This window comes from Coturnix japonica, chromosome 4 (genome assembly GCF_054131305.1).
Source record: "Coturnix japonica strain WE chromosome 4, WE-NBRP24, whole genome shotgun sequence".
Lineage (NCBI taxonomy): Eukaryota > Metazoa > Chordata > Aves > Galliformes > Phasianidae > Coturnix > Coturnix japonica.
In genome coordinates this window covers 67,055,711-67,079,576 of record NC_140666.1, presented here as the reverse complement: position 1 = coordinate 67,079,576, position 23,866 = coordinate 67,055,711, and the positions used below count along the sequence as shown (strand labels likewise).

General features: G+C 37.0%; 1 protein-coding gene across 21 annotated transcripts; it reads left to right on the top strand.

Moving 5' to 3' along the window:
- The first annotated feature begins 1,189 nt into the window (after positions 1–1,189).
- Positions 1,190–23,761, top strand: EXOC1 (exocyst complex component 1). 21 transcript variants are annotated; one of them, XM_085545403.1, is made up of 21 exons: positions 1,190–1,218; positions 2,520–2,653; positions 3,142–3,272; positions 4,150–4,309; positions 4,885–4,905; positions 5,634–5,821; positions 6,187–6,414; positions 6,654–6,786; positions 6,978–7,087; positions 7,595–7,648; positions 10,179–10,328; positions 11,290–11,395; positions 14,717–14,761; positions 15,949–16,112; positions 16,771–16,881; positions 17,356–17,432; positions 17,918–18,146; positions 19,303–19,486; positions 21,127–21,326; positions 22,259–22,453; positions 23,109–23,761. In XM_085545403.1, the coding sequence occupies exons 2-21, from the start codon at positions 2,530–2,532 to the stop codon at positions 23,259–23,261; spliced, it is 2,763 nt and encodes a 920-aa protein (XP_085401529.1). In that variant the 5' UTR covers positions 1,190–1,218; positions 2,520–2,529; the 3' UTR covers positions 23,262–23,761. The 21 variants fall into 21 exon arrangements, with proteins under 21 accessions (XP_085401529.1, XP_085401538.1, XP_085401542.1 ...); XM_015862287.3 differs by having other exon boundaries at positions 1,201–1,258; XM_015862286.2 differs by having other exon boundaries at positions 1,201–1,276.
- The last annotated feature ends 105 nt before the right edge of the window (positions 23,762–23,866 follow it).

The window sequence follows — 23,866 nt, the reverse complement described above, 5'->3', positions numbered from 1 at the left end:
CAGTGTCTTCTCAGGTCATTCAAAGAGTCTGTATTCCAAGCATCCCCCTGTTCAAGAAACGTTTATATATTATACTAAGGGACATTTTATCTTGAGGAAATATGGGGGGTGGGTAGATGTTTGGAGTGGATGATCTTGGAGGTCTGTTCCAGCCTTGGTGATTCTATATCTCTATATCTCTGTGATTAGTAACAGCATGGGCAGCTCCTTTTGTAGGCTTATCGACTCAATCTGATCTTGAAGCCAGCCCCTTCTCAAAGAAGTTATATTGAGTGACATGAACAGCTTTAACTTTGGCAGACAGACTGTTCCCCTCCTATACCTGCAGTTGTGCTATTGGCAGGTGTGAGCGTTTTGATCTGCTTCTAGGAGCTGAGATGGGATCTGCAAGTGAGGAGGAAGCCCCAGGAGGGCTATAGAACATGAGCTGGCACTAATGACAGAATCACATAAGTTTAGAGGTTGGAAGGGACCTCTGGACATCATCCAGTCCAACTAAAGCAGGTTCCCCACAGTAAGTTGTACAGGGAAGCATTCAGGTGGGTTTTGAATATCACCAAATCACAGAATGACCCGGGTTGGAAGGGACCTCAAGGATCATGTAGTTCCAACCCCCCTGCCTGGCAGGGCCACCAAACATACACATTTACTAGATCAGGTTGCCCAGGGCCCCGTCCAACCTGGCCTTGAACACCTCCAAGGCATCCACAACCTCCCTGGGCAGCCTGTTCCAGGGCCTAACCACTCTTCTAGTAAAGAACTTCCCCCTAACATCCAACCTAAATCTTCCCTCTTTTAACTTAAAACCATTTCCCCTAGTCCTGCTATTATCAGCCTTTTTGAAGAGTTTACTCCCCTCCTGGGAGTAAGTTCCCTTCAGTTACTGAAAGGCTGCAATGAGGTCACCCCGCAACCTTCTCCAGGCTGAACAAGCCCAACTCCCTCAGCCTGTCCTCATAGTGGAGGTGCTCCAGCCCCCTGATCATCTTCGTGGCCCTCCTCTGGACCCTTAACAAAATCTCCATGTCTTTGCATTTCAAGCATTGGTTGAACTACAACTGAAAGAAGTTCCACACCCTAATGACGCTGCGGCTCTACGCCTCAGCTTGGCCGCCCGCCCCTCGGTACTCGCTCCTCCCTCCCCCTCCGCGGCCTTTGCTGTCGTTACTCCCCCGAGCCGGTAGGGGGCGCTGCGTGGTCACACGGGCGGAAGTGAAGGTGCGGTCGCAGTGCGGTTCCGTCTCCACGGCCGGTCCCGGTCAGTCCCGGCGCTGCGGTGAGAGCGGGGCGGTACCGGCGCACCCCGTATATCCCCCACCCCTCCTCGCGTTGCGTGCTCGGGGCGCTCCTCGCGGGGCCTTGTCTCTGTCGTCGGCTCGGCTGTGCCTGCGGCCCGCGGGGAGGGTCGGGGCCTGGCAGGATTTTGTGTCTGACAGATGTTATGTAGAAGAGGCTGTGTTTGTACCGGCACTGATGGGAGAAACATACAGCACTGTCTAAGGGGGTTTCATAGGGACTGGTGTTGTTTTGAGGAAGCAGCTTTATCTCCGGCTTAGTTCCGTGTTCCTATGGGACAGCGGTACTCGTGTATAAAGAATGGGATTGTACGGCAGCACAGGAGGGGAAATCCTAAACCAGGAGGAAAAGGTGGCGTTTGTGAAACACAGGAGGTTGTTAGCACTTAGTGTGGTCATATTTGGGCTCCTGCTGATGAGTCAGGAAAGCACAACCTGATACAACTTGGAAACAGAAGCCTGCCCTGGAGCTTGATGAAGGGGAAGGAACATAGGAACACTTGGCTAACAACTAACAAGGGTATTGCAGTGGCATAGGGGTGTCATGAACAGCGTTGGTTCAGATGTTGTGGCAAGTACCTGGCAGTACTGATTCCAGCTAAGTATGTTGGCTTCTGTTTTCTCATAGTTTTTGGTAAGTGATCTTTAAAATTGCCAAATTCCCTAAGTTGAGAGATGTGGTGGGCCACAAAAGACTGTAGGCAGTAAAGTCAGTGCCTTTTCTGTTTCAGTTTCCAAGGGAACCCTTTTTCATTTGCTATATGTTTGTTAGAGAGTGCAACCTGTGCATCTCCAAGGGAAAAACAACCTAAAATGTAACTGCAGCATGCAATGTGTGTGGTTCGTGTTCTTAGCATGCTAGAATATTAGGTTGCAAGCTATACTGGAACTCCTTTTAAATAAAAGCATTGCAACATGTTTGTGTTGCCCATCTTACTCTACCTGGAGCAATCTCTGTAATGAGAGGACCTGTACTGAATCAGATGAATAAATTATTCTGCATTGCTGTAACGATTGATAGGCCCTTATGTGAGGATAAAGGGGACTGAGAACTGCCTATTCCATTTAGTAGTATGTTCTGGCAGGAGCACTGAAGTAGGTCTTTGCAAAACATTAGTAACAAAACAAAGAATCCTAAAGCTCCCTTTCTGAAGCTTAAGAGCCATGTTGCATTGGGTGTGTTAAATGTGCCTGAATATGTTATGACTTCATAAAATATTTCAGTTGAGAGAAAATGACTGCAATCAAGCACGCTTTACAGAGGGATATTTTCACTCCCAATGATGAACGCCTGCTGAGCATTGTGAACGTGTGCAAAGCAGGCAAGAAGAAAAGAAACTGCTTTTTGTGTGCCACAGGTATGTTGCAATATTGCACTGTATTGTGTGTCTTTGCCTTTTTTATCCAGTTGCATTTTTCTTAGTTTAATTTACAACACATTACAGCATTAATTCTTGTCCTTTATAAATAGTGCCCCATTTCTAGTGGAGAAAATCAATTGTAGCTTACACTTGTATTATTGCTTCTATTAAGAAAGAAGGAAAGCTTTGTACTTTTACTTTTAGATCTCCATGGAATTTGTAATGGAAAATTAACAGTTATTTATGTGAGACTAGTGAGCTTTTGCAGCAGGCTTTATTTTGTGCTCAGAAGGGACACCTGGTAGACTTCTAGGCCGATCAGTGTAAATAAGGTGCAACAAGGAATGCTGAATAGAATTCAAGGCAGGGGGCTCTGGGAAAGCACAGGAGCTGAACTCCCCTACAAATAATTCTATTTGGAATTTGAAATACAGCAGAAATGGATGTTACTTTCTGCATTCTGAAATTACTTTTGTACTTAACAGTGACAACAGAACGACCGGTGCAAGTAAATGTGGTAAAGGTGAAAAAATCTGACAAGGGAGATTTCTACAAGCGGCAGACTGCGTGGGCACTTCGAGACCTCGCTGTTGTTGATGCCAAAGATGCTGTTAAAGTATGTGTAACTTTTTTGGGGGGGGTTTAACGCTTGGCTAAGAACATCCTTTTGGTTCCAAATCAACGCTGACTTCCCTGAAACCAATTGCTCTGAAGCTTAGTGTAATAACGTATTTGTTTGGGTTTAAGATCATACATTCCTGTGGTTATTATACCTGCATTTTCTTCCAGGCTTCTTAATAATATAACCCTGTTAAACTGAGTAAATCTAGATATGCCCCAACAGCAATACTCTGAACATCTGCTTGGTTTATTACACTGGTCTCTCAGTGACTCTACAGTGTTTATGCTAAGAATCAATACTCTTTTTCTGCCTCATGCCTTATGTAATCTACTATTCCATTCTTAGTTGCCCCTTAAATTAGGACCACCTTGCTGTTGATACTGAGCCACAAGAACACAGAAATGTTTTTAATGAGGAGTGTGTAAGTTTGTAGGTGAGCTCTTAAAAGCTTCTAAATCATGAAGTTGGAGGCATGTGGAAAGTATATAGTCCTGATGTGTTAATAAGCTTCTCCTCTTGCCTACTCCCTAAGTCTCCTTGAGTTATGTTTTGTGTTGTCAGTAATTCCAGCTACCCATTCTGGCATCAGGAGGCTAACACAAGGCACTTAATCATTTTGAGGACAATGTTTCTGAGCAGGCAATGCTGTCAAATGTTTCTTTAAACTCTCACGAATCTCTGTATTATATTGTTACCTCATCTTCCTTGAGAATCTACTGTATTCATTGCTTGTATTTTGGGGTTTGTTTCGTTCATTAAGGCACATGAGGTTGGCATGTGTGTGGTTTCATTTTATACTATCTCAGTAAACAATCTCTGCAGCTCAGAGAATTTTGTTTGTTGGGCCTGTAACATATCTTGTCTTTTGCAGGAGAATCCTGAATTTGATTTGCATTTTGACAAAGTATACAAATGGGTTGCAAGCAGCGCAGTGGAAAAGAACACTTTCATTTCATGCATCTGGAAGCTCAATCAGAGATACCTTAGAAAGAAAATTGACTTTATTAATGTTAGTTCACAACTTTTGGAAGGTAAATTTATACAATTTCTTCAATATCTGCATGTTAAATGCAAATTATAATAATTACTAATATTAAGTGGATGCACTAAAAAAATAAAAATAAAATTCTAACCCTTATTTCTTTTCTATTCAATTTTATTCCCTTATAGTTCTGAAGTTTTAACATGAGCAAGAATACTAGATAAACAGATTTTCCAACAGAAAACTAGATACCATAAATCTGTTAACTGGGTCAAAATACTTGATTAATGAAATCCTGATATTGATGAGTTCATTGTATTTCTGAGACATCACCTTTCTGAACAGAATCAAATCAACCTGTGAGGCTTGATAGTTGTAAGCATGTAAAAAAATCTTCTTTTCTTCCAGTTCTAACTTGCCCTGAATTAGAAGAATGCATTAAAAAGTGATACTTAAGTTGCATGCTAAAATTTTTCATAGCTGGCCTCTACCTCTTCAAGCCCTTGTGATATTAAGCCATTCCAACTTACTGCCTCCTAGAAATATACACAGTGTTCATGCTTTGCCTAGCTAACATTCTTTGCTTCCTTTCCCTCTGCTTTTCCATACCTTTTAATTCTCCAGAACTGCCTAAAGTCGCAGAAGGTGCGTAACACCTTTTTCCTTTATTCTGCTATGTAAGCATTCTTTTATTCAACAATGTGCTTTTCCTCTTACTCTCTTTGAAAAAAGGGCTTTAAGTAGCTTATGAAGTTAGTAGAGATAAGTGATGCTTCAGGTTGCCTACGTGGTTTCTGCTTAGACTGTGTTAACATTGTATACATAATTTTTCAGTCATTAGGTGACTGTTTGAATTAAATGCTGCCACAGGAACTTTTTTCTTCAAAGGCACTGTTATGTAACTTTCACTTCAGTACTGCTTTTCCTGCTGTGCAACTTGTCTTGATGCTAAAGATGTATTTAACTTCAGTGTATTTCATTATGTTCAGTCTACCAAAAGAGTCGGATTTCTAGCAGTCCTCTGCTAGCAATTCTAGAATAATACTGCTATGTATTCTGATGTTGATTACCAGCATGAGAAGTGAATGTACAGAGTCTCTGTGCCCTTTTTTTACATGCATTAAAGGAAGCTGACTATTTGTATTTTACTTATGTTGCATAATTTGAAAAACATTGCTATAGAGAACCAGTTCTGGAAATCTTAATGAAACCCTGGAAGACTTGAAAAAAGTGTCCGTAGGTAGCAGATGCTTGTTATGAAAGTGATTTGATTGATTCATTTTTTAAATATAGTTGAATGTACGTCAGTATGCTTAAAATGCTTTTGACTTTTTGCTTTTGGTAACGTGTTTTACTTTCTTCCTCTACACAAGAATCAGTTCCAAGTGGAGAAAATCAAAGTGTAGCAGGAGGTGATGAAGAGGCAGTGGATGAATACCAGGAATTAAATGCAAGAGAAGAACAGGATATTGAAATAATGATGGAGGGGTGTGAATACGCTATCTCTAATGCTGAAGCCTTTGCAGAGAAGTTGTCCAGAGAGCTGCAAGTTCTAGATGGGGTAAGCATTTGTCTGATGTAAAGCATATTACCGTGACACTAATGACATGATACTGACTATGTAGTGTTTTCAGAAAAGGTAGCTAACATTTTGCTATATATTTAAATATTTATTTTCTCCTAAGGAGAACTATATCCTGTATGTTGTTATTCACTTTCCAGACCTTCTGAAGTAAATTGCAAACTTTCACATAACCAGTAGAGGAGATAAAAAGGATATACTCTATATATAGCTATCATGAAGGTGGAAATTCAGGGAGAATAGACATTCATGTTTGTGTCCATAGGTATAGATAGAAGAGAATATCAAAATGCTTTTGAAGTGCAAAAATGTCTCAAAATCTTACAGTATAATTTTCTGTACAGGCAAATATCCAGTCAATTATGGCCTCAGAGAAACAGGTGAATATCTTGATGAAGTTACTGGATGAAGCTCTAAAGGAAGTTGACCAAATTGAGTTAAAATTAAGCAGTTATGAAGAAATGCTTCAGAGTGTAAAAGAGCAAATGGATCAAATTTCAGAAAGTAATCACCTAATCCATCTCAGCAACACAAATAACGTGAAGCTACTGTCAGAGATAGAGTTCTTAGTGGTAAGTGTTCTTATGGTGTTTACTGTGTCTGCTCACATTTGGTATAGATTTATTTTAAGTTGCTACCCTTTCTGACATGTGTACGTGAATGTTCTTTAACATTGGTTTATTTTTTCTGCTTTATTATTGCACTCACTTCAAAAAGATTAGTAATAGAGAAATTGTATTTATTGTTCTTGGTTTAGCAGAATAGCAAGCTGTAACCTACTTTTCTCTTAAGGAAATCTATTGCTTTTTAGAATCACATGGATTTGGCTAAAGGTCATATAAAGGCCCTTCAGGAGGGGGATCTGACATCTTCTCGAGGCATTGAGGCCTGCACTAATGCAGCAGATGCCCTTCTGCAGTGTATGAATGTATCTCTTCATCCAGGTAATGTTTTTGACAGACTACAAGCTAACATAGAATTTACTGTGGTAGTGTTTTTATTCTGTGTGCTTTTCCAACCAGTCTCAGATGTTGTTTCCACATCCAGAAGGGATTGTGACCTTTTGTCCTTCTGGTTCCCAAATGCAGTATGTTAGTATATATGTTTGTACTCTGTAAATTCTTTTTGTTTTTAGGGCATGATATGCTTCATGCAGTCAAACAGCAACAGCAGCGATTTAGTGATTTGCGTGAGCAGTTTGCACGGAGACTTGCCAGCCATTTGAACAGCGTATTTGTTCAGCAGGTATTATTTCTTATTGTTACGTATAAAATTTTCAATCCTGAACTTCTCCTGACAAGGAACACAACCTAAAATTGGGTGTATTTTGTGATCCTAACTAGCAGTTCGAAGCAGTTGTGAGGTACTTTGGACAGAGGTATTACTAAACAAGTCAAACTATAGGGACTACAGAAGTCTCTTACAAAAATAATTCTCTGTAGCAGATTTGGTGTCTTAGCTAAGCAAATTGTGTCAAATATAAGTATTTATTTTAACTTTAAGGCTTGACCAATTGGAAAAAAGCCATTAAGTTTCATGGGCCGTAGAGGCTGTAGAGATCAGAGTTCTTTCTGGATTTCAAGGGCTAAAAAGGAAGGAAGGTAATGCTTAAACCCTGATTTTTGAGCCTTTACTGAAGATATTCATATATCAGTGTCCTGAGGTTTGTTTCCTAAGGGCTGGATGTCTTTTCTATCTTTTTCTATCTTTTTATTTCTTTATTGTTTGTTTTTGTTTCTTATCTCCAATTAGTTTACTCAGACCTTCTTTCAACTCTATAACAAGTCTTCCTATCTTTCAGTTCCAGTGAGTACATTGGCTTTCATATGAGCTTCTCCAACTAATTTTTTTGGGCTTGACTTACCCAACTAGCAGCTGCATCTTTGTATTTACAATAAGAAATCCTTATTGATTGCAGAATATCAGACTTGCATCCTCTCTCAGTTCCAGTGCTTTTACCAGCAGTGTTTGTTTTCTTGTTAGATAAACATTCTTCCGATCTCCAAAGTTTGCGTAGGCACATTTACTTTCAGAAAACTGTAGTATGTGTATAACTGTACAGTGGTGTGAAACAGTAGTATTTGTAAACAAAACCTTAACTCAGTTTTTCTACATATTAATGCAACTGAACTTTTGCTTTTTTTTTTGTTTATTAGTCTGCAAGCAGGAGGTGGAATAGAGTTATGCTGGAAAAATGCATAGAAAATAGCATTTGAGAATAAAAGTCTGTTTTTCTTTTAATGATAGAAAAGTGTTTCCTACGTTTTCTTCTGCAGAGAAATTAGAGTTCTATAGCATGTTGAATTTTTTATCCTTAGCTCTATTTGTAAGAAAGTACATTTCTCCCATGACTTGTTGTGTTTGGAAAAGCAGAGTGCAGGCCATCTGTCCTGGCCTTAAATGATGATCAAGTAGAAATTATCCAATGTAAAGGTACTCACAAATTAAATCTGAATCTTAGATTTGCAGATGAAAGCAGCTTTTCAACAGAATGTCTTTTCTGATGTTCTGCACCAAGGATTTTGTTATTAAAAATAGTGAAAGGTTACTGTTTCACTGTAATACTGTGCGTATGAGGTGAACTACTGTCAACGAGATTACCAGCGCTATTAAGAATGAGTAACACTGCAAACTCATAGTTGTAAGAAATGTATGTTTTTAATTCTGGTACTAACTTTGACCTCATATTGTCTTCTGTATAAACTTACCCTCTGTAAAGCTGTTGCTAATCAAGCATTAATCAGCTGTTAAAAAAATCACTGCAAGATTTGGCTGGAATAGTAAACTGTGATAGATGAGCCTCCGCATTAAGCTTTTTGAAGAGGAAAAAAGAATTGAGTACCTTGTTCAGAGGTTTTATTCAAGTGTTACAGATGTAACGATTTTTTAATCTTCATTCAAACAATATTGTTCTGTTAATCTGATGAACAGACTAACTGTTTCTCAGTCCCACGGTTTTGAAACATCTAAGCAAAACAGTTTAGCTTATGAAGAGTTGTATTATCTGTTTAGAATGTTTATTAAAAAAAAAAAAAAAGTACTAAAGGAATAATCTAAATAAGACAAAGGTAGCAAATTAAAATGGAAAATGAAGATGTGCAGACATCTAAGCAGCTGCTAATATCAGCAAGACATGCTTTGTTTCAGAACAAAGATGAAGAAGCAGTTCCAGGGACATTGTGGCCTAAGTATGACAGTTTAGAAGTACAAACTTCTTTTGTATAAACTCGTATGATATAGATTTGTAGTATATACTCTCTGTTCATCCTACTGACTTATAGATTATACTGGAAGCATGTACTTGTTCTGATTTAACAAAGGGAGTCAAGAAAGCCATCAGGTAAATTATCTTTAACTAATGAAGTGGAAAATTAAAACACATGCTGTTGCACAGCAGAGAATAGGAGTGAGAACTGTACACTTGTTCTTTATCAAGTTTTCATAAAAGTTTATTGAAGATCTATTGAAAATACTTGATCACAGTAGAAAGTTTGACTGCTGTGATCACTCATGGTATATATTCAGTAACTATGTGGCTAATGCAGGATTCCAATTTGAAATCATATATTGCAGTAATTACACTTCATGAAATTAGCTTTTTGCTGGAGTTTAGCTACAGGATTGTTTTCAGAACAGCATTTTGACATTGAGCCCTCTGTTCCATTAACGCTGGTGTCACAGTTACCTCTGTATCTGGTTGAGCTGTGTAGCAGAATGCACAGCTGTGGTGTTGTGTTGCTCCTTGAGTTGCCCAGCAATCTTGTGAGTTCAAGAATATGACAGCCAAATTTTAGATTGTTCAAGAAATATAAAGTATCTTCATTTGAGTGGTATTGATTTTCAGGAAGCACACGAGCAAAAAGGAGTATAAACTTAGTAGCTTGCTCTTAAAGAGATTGATTTATACTGCATGTCCTAAACTGCTTAACTCTTATAAATGTGCACTGAAAATGCATGTGTGCTTCAGAGACAATGATGGAATGTATGTCAGCTGAAGCTTTTAAGATGCAACTAAATTGGTTTAATAATAATCATATGCACTTCCATGTCAGATACCATTCTGTCAGACTACCCCTTTGCTGCCATCTGTCACATGGCAACAACATACAATAGAATATTGGCAGGGAGGTTCAGCTTCTACAGTCATACCACTGACACTGCCTCTGATGTTATTGACCAAGAGAATAAATGGGAGGCATTACTTCAGAGCAGCCCTAATACTTTGGTCTTTTTTTGTTTCTCTGAATGTTATGCTGTCTTTTCTCAAGCTTTTGAACCTTTGTAGTACATCTGTATTGTGCTTCTAGAATTATTTTAATACTTTGTCTTATTCAAGGGTCACGATCAGAGTTCTACTCTTGCCCAGCACTCTGTTGAGTTGACACTACCCAATCACCATCCATTTCACAGAGATTTGCTTCGCTATGCAAAACTCATGGAGTGGCTCAAGAACACAGATTATGGAAAATATGAAGGGTTAACAAAGGTATGTGAAGTGCTTGTTAATGCTACAGAATTTACACAGTAGACTGTTTTGAAATTTAAGAGTTACCTGTGACTATGTGTATGCTCTGTTAATATTCCTTCATGCTAAATTCACTGTTCTTTTGTTTCTCTTTGGAATAAGAAATGTCATGCTCAGTAGTTGTTGTATGACAGTATCCTGTATTTGTTTTTTTTTCCTAAGATGTTGTGTCTGTTCTGAAGTGTCATTTGACATTAACCCTTGCGTAAAGCCAGTTTACCATTTTACAGTCTAGTAAGATTATTAAGCTATTTTCATGTTGATGTGCTTGTTCACCTTTATGACATTTTTATCTCAACAGCCTTTATTCTCTTAATTTCATTTGACTGTCAAAAACTTCAGAAGGTTTTTTGTGAAGTAGGTCAAATAGGGACGTTTTGGCTTTGTGTATGTAATTGTTGACTGTCTTGCGTAAAGCTGAGATGAAGTGGAAAAAAGTGTTTAGAGGTCAGAGGAAGATTGTTCCTTAACTTCCTTTGGCAGTGTTACAAACTTGAATTTGGAATTCTTTGAATCTTATAGTAAGCACACAAAGACTGCGCATCCTGAAGTTGTTCAGGTCTTTTGTTTTTGTGCTGAAGGTGTAATTAAGGAGGACAATGGAGGATGTTTAGAAGTGGCATCCTACACTGAGACTGTGAACAATGGAGCTGAATTCCCCCCATTCTACTCTTGAATTAAATTCCATAATGCTCTTCCATCTGTAATCCTATCTGCATGTGTCACACTATACATGTTTCCTTGCAGAGGTGCAGTGGTGGTTTCTGTGGCCATATGACATACATCTGTACAGTCCAAAACAGTTAACAGTTATTCAGTAGAACTTACACTGTCATGATGTTTTATTTTAAGATCTATTTAATTGTAATCAAAACAAGTAAGTATATATTCCTGTTAACTAACTTTACATTTTTCATTTAAGAATTACATGGATTATTTATCACGTCTATATGAAAGGGAAATAAAAGATTTCTTTGAAGTTGCCAAGATCAAGATGACAGGCACAACCAAAGAAGGAAAAAAGTTTGGTAAGCTTCTAGGAAGGCGTATTTCTTTCTTTGATTTTTATTATTTACTTAGAAAATACTCATTGGAACATCTTGGGGCAATTTTATAGTGGTCTAAAATTGTTTACTTTTGGCAAGGTGAAAGTTGGGTAAAAAATACGATTGATGGTATTTCTACCTTCCCAAAGGCCAAAGAATTACAATAGAATTATTGTGAAATTGGGCAAGATGGAAGGATGTGATATTTCTTAAATTATAAATTTGCACTCAAGTTTTTTTAATAAATCACCACTTAGTTTTATTGTTATAACTATTCTATTTTATTACTGTAACAAATTTAGAAAATCAGCTCTTGGAGGTAGAGAAAGGCTGAGCAGCACATGTGGTTATGTATGTTTCTTCTGCTATTCTGCTTTTATTAAGACTTCAGACTTGAAGCTGTTTTTATTGCTGATTCTACATGAGAAATTTGTGTGAGATTTGCTATGTAGTCAAAAACTAGATATTATTAACTTAATAACTTGTAGGTCTTCCTATTTGAAGGAGTATGTATTCCTCATAAAGTAAAATGTCTAGTATGAACGTGGAAGTGAAGCAAAACTGAATAAGTAGCAACAGCAGTATAGAAATATATATAAATTGTCTATGTTGGATTTTCAAATGCACGGGTTTAAAATGTTGAAGATATTCATTATGTCACAGTTTGCCTGTTTCCAAACTCTGAATTCAAAAGTGAGGTACAGTTTGAACTAAAAAGTTATTTCAGGCCTATCTTGGGTTGTGTGGATGTTGGAAAATAGAGAAAAGTAATGAGAGTAAGGAAGTGGGATAATGGTGAGGCTTTGAGTAAGAGGGGAGGGTAGCTGGAAGGATTAGTCTTGGTGAGGTGTTGGACATGGAAGACAAGTGGTGCCTTGTCTCACTATCAGAACAGTTAAATTCCTAAAGCCTGGAAATCTGTCTTACTGGAAGGACCGAACACTTTTATAAATAAAACCCAATATAAAGTGACTTTTAAAACATTATATCCTAGCACTTCATTTGTGATCTGTGTTTGTGATGAAATGGTTTTTGTAGCAGTTATATTCCTGATGTCTGTAAATGTTGTGATCTGGCATTTTGGAGAAAGAGGTCCTTCAATTCAGCAGTGCAAGAGCTGCACTTGAGAAGGCTTCTGTTGTGTGTATGTGCAAATTTCAAGCACATTTGAACTTTGCACAGAATAGTCTAAGAAGAAAATAGCAAAGGATATTTTTACCAGTTCTCTTGGCTTGATTTCTTTTGTAGTGTTACATTTTAAGTCATACAAAGCTGTCTGCTTGACTTTTGCTGGAGACTGACTCGCATAGAAAACATGGCCCAATTGTGCAGTCCTGTGAAAACTGGTAGGCACCAATCACAAAGCCAAAACTAGAAGTGAGAACTCCCCCCAAATTCTAATTCTATATATGGAAATTTTGCCATTAAAATGGATAGATAGCAGTGGCCATTTACTTGGGGCAACAAGCTAATTTGATAATGTATTAGAACAGTAAAACTTCACTCCTCGGAACTAATGATGCTTTTATTGGTATCACTTGCAAAGATGGAAAAGCAAATTATCAATGTTTTAAAAAGCTGTTGTATGAATACGGTTTCACTTAATTTAAATATCAAGTTATGTATTTAGTTTGAAACAGCTTATAATGATGTGTAATTACAAAGCATTCCATGTGGAGATAATGATTGCAGTGCTACTGGTTGTGCATTAATTGAAAATATATCACTTCTTATTAGCAAACTTGTAAGAAAATAGTGTAGGTCTATAATGCTGCAGTTGTACTCAGACACTGAGGATGACCTGTTTCCAACACAAAGGTGTGTGTTCCTGCTTTTTTTTGGTGTGTGTGCTTTGGGAATAGCACTGCTCTTGGAATGCCTCAAACGCAGTGGGGATGCTGGGAGAATTCTGGCATTCTGTGCTAGTGCAAGGTTCTTTGTCTGCATTTTTATGGTGAAAAAAAAGAAATCCAAGTCATAAGCATTCACACTTGTCTTAAATAGTCCTTATTTTAATTAATTGTTTTATTTTTGTGATGAAGCCAAGACTTTGATACCTAAATACCACAAAATCAAGTGTGGGGAAAGTGTGCTGTTATTGTCATATGTTTACATTATGTGGCTTCTCAAAAGCTAGTATGACGTCTTTGATTGTCCTGGGCCTGATCTTTGCCTGTAGGTTCTTCATGTTCTGTCATATTGTCCCATGCATTTGGAAGCTGGGGACTATGAAGAAAAGGGACAAATGCATGGCATATGCATACAGTAAATATATGTAACCTACACTTCTTTATTCAAAAACTGTCCCAAGCCCGAGATTTAAAAACTAGACTGGAATTAACTTTGAGTTTAACATTAAAATTGTCAGTGGTGTTGGCTACTTGAGAACATCTGTTATTTAAGACATGTTTGTTGCGTTTAGAAGTATTTTCTCATTCTGTCACAGTAGGTTCTGTTGGCTGCTCCATTTTGGGGATCCATCCTCATCAAAATATTCCTAATACCACATACTGCTTTTAGTGTATGTATGCAAATGCCTTTTACTGGTTAGGGTTTCTCTTTGTACTCTACAGCTGTAAGGAAATTTTTGCAGTGCCTGTTTACTGTTAATTTCCTCTTGAATTTCACTTGAGGAAACAGTTTTATTTGGCATAAATCAGGAAAGGGAAAAAAAAAACCAAAAACAAAACACTTGCAATTTTTAATACAAATACATTGTTTTCATCCTCTTCAAATTCGAAGTCATCAGTTTTTGATGCGGCATGAATACAGAGATGTATTCCCAATGTAAGCATCCTGATTTGCTGACAACCAAAGTGGTTAACTAGACCTACTACATATACAAATGGTTTTTGCAGTACTGTGTTTCTGTTCTTATTTTATTTATTTTTTTAATTGAAGAGGTGGTAAATTATTTCTGACTCAGTATAAAACCATATAAATGCATTTAAATTTCTTTGTCCGGTATCAGTATGTTCGTTGATCTTGAAAACTGAGTCTTTTGCAATATTTACTCTTATAAATCTGTAATTCAATTAATTTCTCAATTTGGGAGAACTTGATACACTGTATAGGAAAAAGTTCAATAAATAAAGTGTACTGTTTTCCACGTAGCTTAGATTCTCTCAATTTGTAGGATAATACCTCTCCAACTAAATGTGTTTGCCATGTAGTTACTTGCTGCTTATAGTTCTTTGCATGTTTCTTTCCAGTTAGAGCTTAACTTGCATCTTGTGCATGGTTTGTGCAAACTGCATTTTAACTTGTCTTTGTCTTTGATGCTTGCAACCTAATCCATCCCAGCTACACTGCCTCGAAAAGAAAGTGCTGTCAAACAGGAAACTGAGAGTGAGTATGACTAGTCGCATTAGTTGGTATTGTCAGTGCATGTGTGTCAATGTAAAGATGTAGTGCTGCGTCATGGGAAACCTACCTAATGCTAAAGCGTTCTGTTCAGAATGAAATAAGCATTAGCAGAGTCATTGTTTTTGCAAGGCAAATAATTAAGGACAGCCAAGATTGCCTGAGATAGAAATAGACAAGTGTTGCGCGTAAAGACAATGTCTCTTACTTTTCCCATGCTGGTAGCTGATCTAAAAGAAGCATTTGTGCTGAAGACATTGTCTTAGTTTCCAACTCTTTCAGCTTTTATTGGATACATAGACTTGTATATGCCCCTAGACAAGGAAAGTCACATCAGGAAGCTAATATAGCAATTAAGTGCAGGATTGCCTTCAAGTTTTTTTTATGGTTGAGGTATGAGAAGTTTACATTTGGGTCAAATATCGATGACTTCTTGTGGTTTTGTGTTTGTTATTTGTTTGTTTTGCTTTGTTTTTGTTACTGGCTTTCTTCATCCTGTTTCAGCATTCCAGAAAACTTCAAACATCAACAGAAAAATGCACCTCATTTCCATGTAAGGGAAAGCCGTAAAATATCAGGGAGAAACTTCTGAACACTAATTTTGCTCACAGGGATGGAAGTAACATCTGAGTAATGTCAAAGTTAATCTGGGATTGTAGCTCAGGCAAAATAGCTATGCAGCCAAAAAAAGAAGGATCAAGTTAAAATTAGAAGGTGTCTATAAAACTTTTGATTTTTATTTTTTCCCCTTCTTTGAATAAATTATTATTCTTATGGCAGCTTTCCCCAAAGTACACATTCACAAAGATCATAACTGATCTTTGGTTTTGATCTTTGCTTCCCAGCCTTCAAGGACAATACCCCAGTATTCCTGTATTTGACTTTTTATACCTTTTAGAGAGATCCTTTAATACCTCTTGTAATTTACAATGTGGGATTAGATATCTACATTGTAGAAAACTTTGAAACTTACTGAAGTATTTCACTTACTTTGTAATGAGAAAATAACTGATTTATAGGAAGAGCATTTTCAGCCTAGAATGAAGTGAGTTGTTTGATTTTTAACTTACAAGATCAAGAGTTGCTGGTAGTCCTAAGTTTGGTAATGAACCTGTTCTTGAGAATTTTATTCTAGCTTTGCATCCCTCTTTCATGGTTTCTCTATTTAACAGGTCTTCATGGAAGCTCTGGAAAATTGACTGGATCCACTTCTAGCCTAAATAAACTCTCTGTTCAGAGTTCAGGAAATCGTAGGTCTCAGTCATCCTCACTGTTGGATATGGGAAACATGTCTGCTTCTGATCTTGACGTGGCTGATAGAACAAAATTTGATAAGGTAAAGCAAAAATGTTGCGTAGGAATTCTGTTTACCTGTGTTTTAGAGCTGTGTTCCACATCTTTCTCAATTATTAAAAAAATATATTTTTTTAACTGGGTCAGCGTGCATTTTTAAGCAAATAGGAACTCAGCTGATTTTCTGACTTTTTCTCAGTACAAGTGTTCAGGAGTTCTGTTCCATTTTGTCAGTAAGCACAAGTTTCTTTAAAACAGCCTTGTACAAGTGTTATGACTTTTTCTCACCCATTAGGAAAATGCAAGTTTGACTAGTATAGACAGAATTGCAAGCTATTGAGCAAATGTAGTGATTTTTTTCAATTACCTTTTCAGCTGAATTTCCAGAAGAGATTTACCATTGGATTTACTTGTGTAAATAATTCTATGTCTTAATCCTTAAATATTTATGGAGAAATGTTGTGTTAAGTAAGCACTATAGGCTGGAAATATGTCTAACACCTGAGAACTTCAGTAGCTCAGACTAATTAACATTATTTCCAAGATAGTGCTTCATTTTCCAATAAGCCTAATCACAATGAATACTCTTATTTCAGTGCAAGACCTGCTATTCCTTTCTGTAGCAGTTAGATACAAACTTTCTCTATAGACCAGTTACCTTCTACTTGTTTTGATTTGATTCTAACGTTTGATTTCTTTAGATTTTTGAGCAAGTATTAAGTGAACTAGAGCCCCTGTGTCTGGCAGAACAGGACTTCATTAGTAAATTTTTCAAACTACAGCAACATCAGAGCATCTCAGGAACAACGACGGTATGACTCCTTCTACAGTGGCAAAACTTAAAAATACTGAGCAAGTCTCACAAGAGACCCATTTAAAAGTTAATGTTGGAATTTATCTGGCAACTATGTGATCTGGGTGATGAGTAGTTTGTTTTTCTCTACTAGCTAGAACAACCTTTGGATTTGGATTTTTACTGACAGTACAACAGTTATTTAAGAAAGAACTGGCATGTTTCTTTTGCAATGGATTTTTTTTCCCCAATTTTTTCCCCAAAGCATGCCTTCTCATAATGTTATGTAGCAAGGCAATGGGGAGTAATTGTATATACTGGAGATCTTATACCAGAACCACGCCAACCATTGTATTTACTTGGAGTGTAGTGGGGGAAGCTTATAATTTTAGTGCTTTCATCAGACATGCCTTGTCAGTTGTATGTAGAATTTAAGACAAGCTTTCAACTGTGTGTGTGTGTGTGTATGTCTATATATTCTTTGTTCTTACAGAATGAAGCAGAGGAAATGGATGGAGGAAACTTATCTCGTTCCTACATTTCTGGTGTTCCACAGCCAGTATCATCTGAGTATGTGCTGATGCTGTTTATTCTTTTTTAAGCCTACACGTGAATTTCTTTAGATTATAAAATTCTATAACAAATTGCACCTTTTAGTGAAAATGAATAGTAAACTCTAAATCTGTAAGCAGTCACTTTAATACATCAGCAAATATTAAAAGAAATCTTGTTCATGGAATGAATGTTTCTGTCTTTAGTAGCATAAATAAATACATAACTGCAAATTGAAACTAGACTCCATAATATATGAAATATGCTTAGTAAAATTCTGAATTTAAGTGTGTGGCCGTTTCCATACAGAAATGTTGTGTTGGAATATTTCGTACCCATGACTGTTGATTTTTACAGTGAGGCAGCTTTCAGAAAATCATGAGACATGCTGGTTGCATTTATTGCTACAGGCAATAAATTTATCCAAAAAACATGTATCAAAGAACACTTGAAATAATCCAGTAAACTGTCAGCGTAATATTTTTCTTATGTATTTTTCCTAGGAAGGACATGATCCGACAAATGATGACAAAAATATTTCGTTGTATTGAACCTGAACTGAACAATCTTATAGCACTGGGGGACAAGATTGATAGCTTTAATTCCCTTTATATGTTAGTTAAGATGAGCCATCACGTCTGGACTGCACAAAATGTGGACCCAGCTTCCTTTCTCAGCACAACACTCGGAAATGTTTTGGTGACTGTCAAAAGGAACTTTGATAAATGCATTGTAAGTTCTTTAGTTTTTCTATTTAAGATAACTCTATTACTTTAGGAAGCCTGCACCTATTCAATTTGATTTTAGGATTTTAAGACTTTTTGTTTTAATTTGAAGCAAAAATGAGTGTCTGCACTACAGTTACATTGGCCAAACTTTTTTTATTAAAAAATATTTATTAAAAAATAGTAATTGGCAGTTGTTTCCCTCTTCCCTTTCCACCCCAGTTTACCTGAAGGATGAGCTATCCATAGGACGTACAACCTCTTGTCCTCAACATTTTAGTTGTGTGAGCTGGCTGACTTTTGTAATTGTTTTAAACTTTTACTGAAGTCAATCAAGTAAAATCAATAGTGCTCTGGCTTTTTTTTTTTTTTTTTACATTCCAAAACAATCCAAAACAACCTCACAGACTTGAGGGAAAATCAGAATCTTTATAATATACTGAATAGACATTTATTCCTTGTGTTCAGGTATTTTTATCATTAAACAAAATGCAGATTTTTGTGAAACATTAAGACTTCTCTCCTACTACCAACATATTTGCCAGTTTCTGCCACGGAGAAAGTTTGCTATTCTTAATAAGGCAGCCTTAGTACAAATACTTGTTTGTGTGACTGTTGCTTTTGCTATTATTGTTGTAAGTGTCATTTGACTCCAGGCCACTCTGGTAACACTGATCATTCATTGTCAGAGGAATGCTTGAGATACTTGGAAGTTACTATTTTTTAGCTTATTCTTAAAAACAAAATTTCAACAGGAGATTAAAGAAGCTTTCTGCGGCCAAATGAATCGTTTGCTGGGTTGATGCTGAAAAGTGAAGTTGTGGAATGGAAGTACTAAATATAATTTGTTAATTGCTTCTGGTAAATAAGTTGTGGATTCATTTTTTGTGTTTTTTTTTCTTAATGCTAAATAAGCAAGCAGAGGAAGATAAAAACTTGAAGATTATAAACTTCAATCTTGAAGATTTTACTTGCCTTTCTTCACAGTTTTTACTGTTAACAAATTTGTGAAGATACAATAATTAAAAGATAAAATGATCTCCCTGATTAAACATATGTTACTTTTTCAGTATGTTTATTTTTTTTCTATTACTAGTTATGGTTATTACTAGTTATGGTCTGGAACTGTATTGTAGAGAATAACTTCTGTGTTTCAATTCAAGAGCAATCAAATGAAGCAGATGGATGAAGTAAAAATCTCAAAGAAAAGTAAAGTCGGGATCCTTCCATTTGTTGCTGAATTTGAAGAGTTTGCAGCCCTTGCTGAATCAATTTTCAAAAATGCAGAACGACGAGGAGATCTGGACAAAGCATATATAAAACTTATTAGAGCTGTTTTTATCAGCGGTAGGTCTTCCCATTTCGTAATACTTATTAATTCCTCCTGTGTAGGTATATTCTGCTCTGTTTAATTGATAATGGTATTTTTTTTTTAAGACTCTATATTGTAAACTACATGACCAACATTGCACTGATGTTAAAAAAAAACCAACCTAATTTATAGAAGCAAGTTGAAACATTTTGATAAAATGAAATATTTAAAAGCAAACTGTAAATATTTCCCTTAACACATATATACAAAGTAACTTTTGGTTATGACAGGGGAAGTGGTTAAGGATACAGGAAGGAGCGGGGAGAGAACTGCAACACTACAGGCCAAAGTCTCAAGTGGTTTTCTGGTTTTTCTGCGCCAGTCTGATGATGAGACAGGATGGAATCCCTGTCATTTCATTCTAATGCTGTACAGCTTCTCAGTGCTGTGTTGTCTTATTCAGTTCTAATGTAGCCTTGTGTTCTGGCTATGAATTTGACCATATCATAGCAGATGAGGTCCTCCTGACATAGTAGAATGCCTCTCCCATCCCTTCCTGTTTTTCCAGCTCTGATCTTGGAAACCAGAACAGTCTTGTTCTCCTTGTTTTTAACAAAAAAGGAATAGCTGAAGGTGAAGTAAAAGAAGTGAAACGCCAGAAAAATTGTCATAACCTTTTAAACAACAGAGAGGCCTCTCCATGTTGATTTATGTACATCCTTTGAAACAGCTCTACCTGTAGTACTTCCCAATCACTGAGACTTGCCTCTTTCCCTGAGGGAGGCTGAGGAAGAGGGAGGAGTTCTGGCAATAAAGCTTGTTTGAGGAAACTGTAGCACGGGAGTTCTGAACATTAGGAGGTTGTGAAGATGCATCATTTCACAATATAGTGGACTACAGTTCATAAAGAGTCAGTAGAAGTTAGTAGGGCAGTGAATTTTAACAACATTGATTGCGTCCAACTATTCAGTACTTTAGAATTGATTGTTCAAGTGATGAAACCAGGCAGACGCTAACAGTCAAACCATACATTGATAGAAGTAGTACTATAGGAAGAATTCAGGAAAGTACGTTTTAAAAGAGATTTAAAAGGATTTCAGTTGAACTTAGAAAAAAAAATAATTGACTAGTACAGCATGAGCTTCAACAAGTAATTATGATGGGGATTGGTGCTTCAGTGATCTAACTGAAATGAATTGATTATATTGACTTGTACCTTGGTGCCCAGGATGAGATTGACTCGTACCTTGGTGCCCAGGAGTATGTTCCATAAATATTTTTCATGGTGGTCTTCCTACTTCATAGTCTCAATGAAATGATGGATGAGCAGGCATAGAGGTTTAATTGCATTCTTAGATTAATTCTGCATTAATCTGCATTCTAACCATCGTCTCCTTGGCCTGCCTGCATGCAGATGCAATAAGGGGTCAATAAGTAGAATTTCTTACACCTGCTCTGTTTTACTTGGGAGGGTTAAAAGTAAAAGCCTGCATGTATCTGATGCTTCTTTTGAAAGCCCTTGAATATTTATTTAGTGACTGTTATGATTATCATTCATACACATGGTTATCACTGTGATAAAATCCCTTACTTTTTTCTTTTCATCAGTTATGTTTTTTTCTGAATTTGGTTGCCCTTTAGGAGTTCTAAATATTTTGATTCCTTTATCTTTCAGTTGAAAAAGTAGCTAATGAAAGCCAGAAAACACCCAGAGATGTGGTGATGATGGAGAATTTCCATCATATTTTTGCAACACTTTCTCGGTTGAAAATTTCTTGTCTTGAAGCTGAGAAAAAAGAAGCCAAACTGAAATACACCGAACATCTTCAGTCTTATGTAGTCTACTCACTTGGACAGCCTCTTGAAAAATTAAATGTAAGTATACTTCATTCTAGCTATATACTACCCTACATAATTTTAAAGTACATATACAACTTTCTCTTATGGTTAGTTCGCACTTCTTGTTTACCACTTTTAACTTTCTGTGGTTGACCTCTTTCTGAACAACAGCCACCCTTGAGGACAAACAGCGTCTCTTCCTCTAGCTGCACTTTTTATTGCTGAGTATTGCATTGTATGCTAAAGAGTACACTTAGGAGCTTCTCAGCTGTCCAGCTGTGTCCCCTCCCAGCTTCTTGCCCATCACCAGACTACTATAGAGGAGGCAAGAGGAGGACAGGATGTGTGTGGAAAGTCTTGCTGTGCCAAAATGCTGTGGTGTTATCAACGCTGTTTGAGCTACAAGTCCAAAGCACAGCACCATGTAGGCTGCTATGAAGAAAATTAATTCTGTTTTGTCCAGAGCCAATGCAATGCTTCAAGTGATGTTACAGTTCTACATGCACATTCATAAGCATATTTCTTTCAGTTTTTATTATGTTGATCTACATGGTGAGGAATCTTGAGAAAATAGGGCAATAATGAACTAATACTGCTCTTGTATTGTTATGATTTAAGTAGAAAACTTCCAATTCAAATGCTTTGCCAGTTTATCTGAAAGATCCGATGTTAACTCAAGCTATGGTCACATTAACTTAGGAGTCTGAGACTGGTTCAGTATTAGATACAAGTGTATCTGAAAGCTTGACTGCTTCTGTTGATGATTAATTTCAGTTTTTCCTTATTACTTACCGAGTACTGCATTAGTGTGCTGTTCTTTAATGTTTATGGCTGAGCACAACTTCTGTTAAACAGAACAACTGTTGTCCGTTCCCCACATTTTTGTTGAAGGTAGAGTTTGAGAAGCATTTTTTCAGTTAATTAGTTTGTATTTATGACAATCATTAATAGTATTATTGTTTTGTTAGCATTTTTTTGAAGGCGTTGAAGCTCGCGTGGCCCAAGGTATACGAGAAGAAGAAGTGAGCTATCAACTGGCTTTTAATAAACAAGAGCTTCGCAAAGTTATAAAGGAGTATCCTGGCAAAGAAGTCAAGAAGGGATTGGATAATCTTTACAAGAAGGTAGACAAACATCTCTGTGAAGAAGAAAACTTACTTCAGGTAAACTAAGTCATGGTTTAAAAATCTCTTGTATGCTTGCAGAAAGGCCTTTATTTTTTCTTTCATATGATGGAGGAGATGTGCCTGGCTTCAGCAAAATACTGAAAAACACTGAATTTTGAACTGTTTTCTGGTGGTTTGTATGTTTTTAGTAGATCACAGAAAGATTATCTTAAGAGATTGGTTTTAAGTAAGGTGGTATGGATCTGAAAGAAAATCCTTCTGTGATTCCTTAGCTAATTTGCTAATTACTAATTCACGAATGCACACATTAGTGAACGATCTCTATTCTGCAAAGTAAGATGGAAATAGAAAGAACTAGATTTAAATGAACCATTAAATTGGCATGAAATTTAGCTTGTACACTGCACGAGAACATAGTTCAGCTTGACTTTTTCTGGTAGCACATCATTCAGATCTTCTGTTACATTCTGTAAACTTTCAAGTGTGAATATGAATGCAGGTTTGGTTTGGGTTGCTTTCTGTGAAGAGGAGTGACCTCATTTTATTTTTCTGTTTTGTAATGCACGTGGTAGGAGTGATGTAAATATTAATGATCTTTAAGAAAATTGATGGGTAAAAAACTTTGAGAGATTTTAATGCAGTAAGTATATTGTACCAGTTGTCATATGCTAAAATCTGCTTTTGTTGGCAGGTGGTGTGGCATTCAATGCAAGATGAGTTCATACGACAGTACAAGCACTTTGAAGGGCTGATAGCTCGCTGCTATCCTGGATCAGGAATTACTATGGAATTCACTATACAGGATATTTTAGACTACTGCTCCAGTATTGCACAATCTCATTAAGGTTCTATAAAGGGACAGAGAAGCTAGCAAAGTCTGTGTCTGTATTATAAGGGAATCAAACACTAAAGTCGCTGTTTGTTTTTAAAAGGTGCATTTCGGTGTGTATATACATCTAACTGTTGTGTATGTATGTGCTTCAACTGTCTTTCAGGGCAGAATGAAACCTTTGGTCATTCATTGCTCTTCTACTGCATTGAAACACTGTTTGAAAGCATTAATCTATGAAACACTTTGTATACATTTTTCCCCTCCCCTAACACTCAGATGCTGTAATTTATAATTAAAATAATGTTGTCCTTGTTAAAAGCAGCAAGCACTACCTGTGTAGTACACAAAAGGGCACTGCCATCTCCACTAATGCTTTATGTCTTGGAGATTATACGAGCATTAAAGGCTGCTATATGTCTTCCCATCCTCACTGCAGTGTGGGTGTGGGATGTTGGGCAGTGGGAATGATGTGATGTGCGGGCGGCTGTCCTTGATTAAATCTATCCATCGCATTCTTTATGTCTCCGTGGTGTGTTAATGTCCCTAAGGTGGCGATGCAGAGCAGCTCCGTGGCGCTGTCTGTGTGTACTGACATAGCACCGCTCTATTTCTCAATA

Coding starts and splice junctions, on each gene's coding strand:
- EXOC1 (XM_085545403.1), top strand. CDS start 2,530: ATGACTGCAATCAAGCACGCTTTACAGAGGGATATTTTCACTCCCAAT. Junction 6,787..6,977: donor GAATGTATCTCTTCATCCAG/GTAATGTTTTTG, acceptor TTTTGTTTTTAG/GGCATGATATGCTTCATGCA. Junction 16,113..16,770: donor ATAGAACAAAATTTGATAAG/GTAAAGCAAAAA, acceptor TGATTTCTTTAG/ATTTTTGAGCAAGTATTAAG.